At 37.0% G+C, this 7739-nt stretch overlaps 1 protein-coding gene across 1 annotated transcript; it reads left to right on the top strand.

The window, feature by feature from the left end:
* Nucleotides 1–3043: 3043 nt before the first annotated feature.
* Nucleotides 3044–3469, top strand: LOC108396212 (histone H3.3C-like). Its single transcript, XM_073227507.1, has one exon. It carries the CDS (start codon nucleotides 3044–3046, stop codon nucleotides 3467–3469), a length of 426 nt encoding a protein of 141 aa, XP_073083608.1.
* The last annotated feature ends 4270 nt before the right edge of the window (nucleotides 3470–7739 follow it).

Below are 7739 nucleotides of genomic sequence, written 5' to 3'. Positions count from 1 at the left end.
GCTTCTATTGGTATTGTTGTGGGTGGGGCCACACTCATCTCTCAGGCAGCAATGGCAGCCACTCCTGCGCCAGTAGAGTAGAGGGGTTGTGTGTGCAGGGGAGCACTGCCAGTGGGATGAGCTTCCAGTGAATGAGATGGAGAATTTGGATATGGCCTCATGAGCACCCAGCCATTCGGGCTGAGGAAGGGCAAGGGATGCATCATTGACCTGCCCTTTCTCTCCCAGAGGGAGCTCCCTCCAACCCCTGCCCCTCTGGCACAAATCCCACTGCTGGTAAATCTTTCAAACTGCCTCTTCTGTTTTCAGTCTCAACAGGACTGAGTAAGAGTTCCTGTCTTCCACAAGCAACAGCAGTCTCAGCCTCCCAGAGTGCTTTACTTCTCCCTGGTGTCCAGGCCTGTTAATCACAATAGCCCAATGTAATGTGGACTCATTTTCCTGGAGCACATCTCCAGAGCCAGATGTGTAGGATTTCTGAGTGCTCATTCCCTCTTTACTCCTTCCTTTCTCTCCTGCTTGTGGGATGTATTGTGAGGAGGGATTGTGTCCCAATTGATCATGGGTCTGCCACTTTATCCTTCTCACTGTGGTCTTCTCTTCTTCGCAAGGTGTATATGATCTCTTCTGCCATCTTCAGGACATTTTTAGGTTTAGTTTTATTTGCCATAGTTGCTTCTTTGGTGTGGAAATGAAAGAAGTTTTCTGCCTTTCCTTCCTACTCCACCATCTTTTCCACAGATTTCCTCCTTTTAATGTACTTTGAAGTCAGTTAGTAAAATTTTGTTGAGGATTTTTCCATCCATGTTTATCAGTGATATTGGCCTGTAATTTTCTTCTTTTATAATATATTTTTCTTTCTTTGGTAATAGGGTAATTCTGGCTTTGTAGAATGAGTTTGGAGGCATTCCTTCCTCTTTTATTTTTTTGGAATTTTCTTTTTTTGGAACATATTTTAATTTAGTCTATTACTTTGGTATTAAAAACAAACACATGCACATATAAAGAATTACATGCCTAATAACTCACTTATTAACACTTTCTTATTTCCTATGGCAACATTTAAGTTTCTCATGCCAGTTACCCTCCCTTCCCAGTACTAAATAAGGAAGTTTCAGTACTCAGTCTTGAAACTGCAGATTCTTATTACAATAAAAGGGAAACATATACCCTTTTCCCCACAACTCCAGCAAAGCATAAATCTTTGCATTATAAACTTGCTTCTTTAAAGGGGTGTATTAAGAACATTCACAGGAATATCACTTTATTATCTAATGTGGAGATCAGGTGAAATTAGACTAATATGAATGTGAATATAGTCATTAAAGGTGACTTCTAAGGCAACCATACATCACAGATTGTTATATTCTGAGAAATCTTAAAAGTTTACTTGTCTGATTAACTTATTTGATTTGTTGTGCTGGAATTAATACTTTAATTGGCATTTCTGTTTACTGAGAAGTAGAAATTATTACACAATTTATTAAGCCACAATTATTAAGCTGATAAAATGGGAAATCCTTTAAAATTTCATTCTTTTGCCTTAGAATATCATGCAGGTCTCGTTACTTATTTGAGACAGGCCATAATTTCTCTGACAGTCAGTTTCTTTTTCTGTAAAATGTGGAAAATAACATCTATTTCACAGAGTTGGGATTAAGTGAGACCATGTATGTAATAGAATTTTTAAATACTGAGTACCGAGTGGTGGTCTATGTATGTAAGGCATTATTATTATTGCAAAACTACCAAAGGAAAGGGTAATAGTTGTTCCCATCAGTTACACTTTTGTACATTTTAAGTCTCCTTAAATCAGGAGATTGCCTATGCCCAAGGGGACTCTTGAAGATAGATAAGAAATTTCTACATTGTGTTTAGTGCACAGAAAATTCTCTCAAAACCATTTTTGTTTTATTTTGACTTGAGCAAGCAAGTGATCATTCATATTGACACTGTCAAGGTAAGTTTTAAGCTTCTGGAGCTTGCTTTTGTTCTCAGGTTTGAGATTTTATACTGTTTGAATGCAATGAGTTTTCAGTAAAATAATCATATGATTAAAGTTTTATATTAACTATTACACTTTTTAACATTGGTAACCTTACATAACTATTGTTTTATGACATTCAGTTTTCTGAGCAGTACTTTAGAGCATATGAAATAACTAAAAGGCAAAGGACTTTTCATTTCCTTATATAGAATAAAGATACGAAAGCTCTAATCATTAGAAAATACTCTATTGGAGAAAACATGCTAGCAACTCAGTAATCAATGAATAATCTATTTACTTTGAAACTTTTACTTTTAATCTGACTGATAAGCAAATTGACTATTTTTGAAACTATTCACCACTGTAAAGGAGAAAATAATTTTCAGGTGCTATCTTTCTTAATTTAGAAACATTTAATTTATAGGACCTAACTGGCCACTGATGGATTGAGAAGGAGAGATCTGCATTCCAGGGGGAATAGGTTAAAGAAGGGAAGAAGGATCTACTCTGCAAGTTGGTACTGATCAGCACGTGACTTTGGGGGAGTTCAGGACAACCTAAGTTCAATTATTGGTTCCTTAAACTACATACTGTTTTGTTGAACCAAGTCACAGTGTAATGCATCTAATGGTGCTTAGCACAGTGTCACCCATTAAGTGTCAACTATGGAAAGGAGTTATAGTAACTTATAAGTGGAAATATATATTGAAACCTAGCTTATGGGAAGGCATACTTGTATTTCAAAAGAACCTGTTAAAATACAATCTCAAGCATGCAAAATGCCTTATAAATTGCTTTTACAAATGTTACACCAATTTAAATGGAAGATTTAAATCCAAAACACCTGTGATCCATTAGTTTATAGAAAAGTACAAGAAAGGGGAAGTAATAAGGGAACAGAATATTAGCATAATCTTTTGGCCCAGTAGGTAACATTGAATTCTAGCCAATGAAATCACAATGCCTGGAAATTCCTAGCTTTTCTGGCCCAATCAAGACAAATCTATGTCTATAAATAAGATTTCTTACTGTTCTCTGAATAAAAAGTGAACTATTATGTCTCAGACAAAGCAGACTGCCTGCAAGTCCACCAGTGGTAAAGACCTGGTGGAAGCAGCCAGCCACCAACGTGGCCCACAAGAACCCAATGGCCATGGGCAGCATCAAGAAGCTGTACTGCCAGTGGCTGGGCACCCTGGCCTGTGGGAGATCCAGTGCCACAAGTGGTCCACTGAGCCACCTGTCCCCAAGCTTTCTATCCAGAGGCTAGTGTGGGAGATAATGCAGGACCTGAAGATGGACCTGCACCTCCAAAGATCCACTGTGATGGTGCTGCACGAGGTGAGTGAGGCCCACCTGGTGGGGCTGTCTGAAGACACAAACCTGTGTGCCATCCATGCCAGGAGTGTCACCATCATGACCAAGGACATCCAGTTGACCTGCTGCATCCACTGGAATTGGGCCCAAGGCATACATTTTTAAATAGGCAATGTAAAGGTTTTTCTCAGAGCCTCCCACATTTTCACAAAGAGCAGCTGTACTAGCTTTTCAGCTGGCCTTGGTCTATCATGTGCACGGTGTTCTGGGTAGAGGGATCAGGGAAACTAGAATGTGGTGAGTGATGAGGTTATGGAATCAATACTTTACTTTCCTTGGTTGACAGGTGTGTGATTGTTTTTGTTCTTTATCGACAGGAAAATTTATCTTCCAGGATAAGGACATTGATTCTGTAACAAAATTTCCTGGTTACCAGAACCACCTCAGTGATTGATAAAATCTACTTTTTGGAATTCTTTAAGAATAGGTATTATCTCTTCTTTACATGTCTCATAGATTTCTGTGAAGCCATCTATTCCTGGACTTTTGTTTTTGGGAGTTTTTTAAATTACTGATTCAAGTTTTTTGCTGGTAACTGGTATTTTCAGATTTTGTTTTTTTTCTGGTTCATTTTTGGAAAATTGTATGTTTCTAGGAATGTATCAACTTTTTCTAGGTTGTCCATTTTGTTGGCATATAAGTTTTCATGGAATTCTTATAATCATTTGAATTTCTGTGGCATTGTTTGTAACTTGTCAGTTTTGTTTTTATTTATTTGAGTCCTCTTTTGTTTCCTCATGAATCTGTCTAAAGGATTGTCAATTTTGTTCATCTTTCATTTTTTCTGCTGTGATTTTTATTAAGCCCCTCCTACTCACTTTTGATATTGTCCTTTTTCTAATCCCTTTTGGGGTAAGGTTAGATTGTTTATTTGAGGTTGTTCTCATGCTTGAGTTAACCCTGTATCACTATAAAATTCTCTCTGAGAACTGCTTGTGCTGCATCCCACAGATTTTGAAACTTGTTTGTTTTCATTTGTCTTCATGTATTTTTTATATCCTCCTTGATTTTTTCATTGACCCATTAGTTGTTTAGCGATACATTATTTAGTCTCCTTGAGTTTGTGGGGGTTTTATTCCAGTTTTTATCTTGTGATTGATTTCTAGTTTCATACTCCTGTGGTCAGAAAAGATGCTTGATAAAATTTTAGTCTTTTAAATTTATTATTGAGCGTTCTTTTGTGATCTAACGTGTGATATGTCCTAGAGAATATTCCATGTGCACTTGAAAAGGATATGTATTCTACTTTTTAGAGGGAAGGTTCTATATACATCTGTTAAATCCACCTGTTTCATCAATGCCATTGTTTCCTTACTGATTTTCTGCCTGGATGATTTATCCATTGATGTAAATGGGATGATAAGTTCCCCTAATATTATTAAATTACTTTCAATTTCTCTCTTGATGCCTGTTAGTAGTTGCTTTATAAATTTAAGTACCTCTATGTTTGTTTCATATGTATTTACAGTTATATTCTCTTGCATTGATCCCTTAATCATTATGTAGTGCCCTTCATTATCTTTTTACACTCTTGAAGTCTATTAAGTTTGATACAAGTATTGCTGTTCTGGCATTTTTTTATTTTGATTTGTATAGAATATTTTTTATCATCCCTTCCCTTTCATTCTATATGTGTCTTTAGAACTTGTTTATTTATCCATTTAGCACTTTATGTTTTTTTATTGTAACATTTATTCCATTTACATTTAAGGTAATTATTGTTAGGTATGTATTATTGCCATTTTGTTAAGTGTTTTAGGTTGTTTTTGTAGTATTCTTTGTTCCTTTCCTCTTATATTACTTCCTGCACTGTGATTCAATAACTTTCTTTGTGCTGTACTTGGATTCTTTTCTCATTATTTTTTGTGTATCTATTACAGGTTTTTGGATTGTGGTTATCTTGAGTTTCATGTGTAGCATCCTTTATACATAACAGTCTACATTAGCTTGATAGTTGCTTAAGTTTTAACACAGTTTAAAAGCACTACTTTTTCATTATTATCTTCTCCATGTTTTATGTATATGAGTACTAATTTACATCTTTTTATTTTGTGTATCCTTTAACTATTTTTTTGTGTATATAATTGGTTTTATTGCTTCTGTCTTTTGAACTTCATACTAGCTTTGTAAATGATTGTTCTGCTACCTTTACTGTATATTTGCTTTTCCTGGGAAATTTTTCCCTTTCCTAATTTTCTTACATTTAGGGATGGCCTTTTCTTTTCCTCTTAAAAAAGTCCCTTCAACATTTCTTTTAAGACTGTTTTAGTGGTGATGAACTCTGATATTTATTTATCTGGGAAAGTTTTTATCTTTCCTTCAATTCTGAATGATAACCTTGCTGGTGGAGTATTCCTGATTGTAGGTTTGTTCCTTTATGTAACACTTCGACTATACCATGCTGTGCCTTTCTGGCATGTAAAGTATCTGTTGAAAAATCTGCTGACAGCCTTATGAGAGTTCCCTCATTTTATTTTTTCTTTATTGTTTTAAGATTCTCTCTTTTTAATCTTTGCTATTTTTATTACTATGTCTTGGTATATGGATCTCCTTGACTTCATTTTGTTTGGGTTCTCTTTGTTCCCTGGACCTGGATGTCTGTTTCTTTCCCCAGGTTATGGAAGTTTTCAGCTATCATTTATTCAAATAGCTTTTCTGTCCTTTTCTCTCTCCTTCTGGGACCCTGGTATGCAAATGTTTCATTTGAAGATGTTGCAGAGATCTCTTAGCATTTTGTCATTTAAAAATTATTTTCTATCTTCATTGCTCAGTGTAGTTGCTTTCCATGACACTGTATTCCGTATTGCTGATTCATTTTTCTGCATCCTCTAATGTGCTGTGATTCCCTCTAGTGTATTTTTCGTTTCAGTTATTGTACCTCAACTCTGACTTTTTTTCTACATTTCCTGCTCCTTGCTGAAGTCCTCCCTAAGTTCATTCACTCTTTTTTCCAGTTTGGTAAGCATCTTTATGACCACTATTTTGAATTCAGGTAGATTGTTATTTCCATTAGCAATTTCTCTGGTGTTTTGTTATATTCTTTTGTTTGGAACATATTCCTCAATCTCATTTTACATGGCTTTCTGCATTTGTTTCTATGAGTTAATTAGGTCAGCTGCATGTCATGGCCCTGGGAGCAGTGGCCTTATGTACTAGAAATACTTTGGCCCAAAGCACAATACCCTCTGGTCACCAAAGCCAGGCACTCAAAGGGTGTGCTCTGTGGACTGTGTATACCCTTCTATTGTGGCTGAGCCATAATTGTTGCAAGCGGGTAGGGGGTGCAACCAGCCCTCAGCCTAGTTGCCAACCATGCCAGTTGGCTACTGAAGCTACACTGGTTTGCAGTGGTCACTCCAGGTTCAGCTGACTAAAAGCCTCAATACAGCTTTAGCATGTGCACTGGTGAGTTGGATCAGCTGTCAACCTGGACACCAGCAATAACTGATGTTACTACTGCGAGTGTACTTATGGGTGGAGCTAGATTCTTCCTTTCTCAAGTTGGTAGTTACTGTGTTGGGGTGCCTGTTAGACTGGGCATTTTGGCTGGGGTAAGTCCCATAGAGAATGATAGGGGTGGAGCGAATGGCTATGTTACAATAGATGTAAGTAGAGTGTCAGAACTGGCTACTGCAATGTCCAGACAGTTAGGCTGAATGAGGGCTGAAAAAAGGCATCCACCAGGTCCTCCTACTCTGTAGAATGCTCCCATAGACCCCCATCCCTCCAGCACACTTTGTAAAGTTAATCAATAAATCTCCTTTCAAACTGCTGCTTCTGTCTTAGATCTCATACTGCTCAACACAGCACACCATTCTTCCAATAGTAGAGACTTGGCTCCCAAAGCTCCCCAGCTATCCCAAGCATTAATCTTAACTGATTTTAAAGGCAAAAATTGTGGGGGCCTTTCTTCTCCATGCAGATGTACAGTGCTATGTGTATAGGGCTCTGGGGGATTTTATCCCCACTCCATTCCTCCCTCCCTCCCACTTATGAGTTGACATTGGAGAAGGGTTTGGATCCCTATGGATCATGGATCTGTCCCTCTACCCTTCTTAATATGGCCTTTTCTTTTTCATTAGCTATGGAAGGTCTGTTCTGTCAGTCTTGAGTTCATTTTCACAGTTAGTTATATTAGATGTAGTTGCTGCTTCAGTGTGTACATGGGAGGATGTTATTACAGTGACTTCCTTTTCCACCATCTTCACCTAATCTCATCTAATCTTTTTAAACATTTGTCTAGTCATCTGTAAAATGGGAATGCTAATACCTACCTTGTAGGATTGTTGTATGGATAAAATAGGGTTATAATATCTATCACATAATATCTATCATCTACCAACTATCAATCCATACATCTATCTATCATCTATAT

The sequence above is a fragment of the Manis javanica genome, chromosome X (genome assembly GCF_040802235.1).
Source record: "Manis javanica isolate MJ-LG chromosome X, MJ_LKY, whole genome shotgun sequence".
NCBI lineage: Eukaryota > Metazoa > Chordata > Mammalia > Pholidota > Manidae > Manis > Manis javanica.
The sequence above is the reverse complement of the archived record's forward strand: the minus strand, read 5'-3'. Positions and strand labels throughout refer to the sequence as shown.

Excerpts from the sequence above, each read along its gene's own strand:
- LOC108396212 (XM_073227507.1), top strand. The coding sequence starts at position 3,044 with ATGTCTCAGACAAAGCAGACTGCCTGCAAGTCCACCAGTGGTAAAGAC.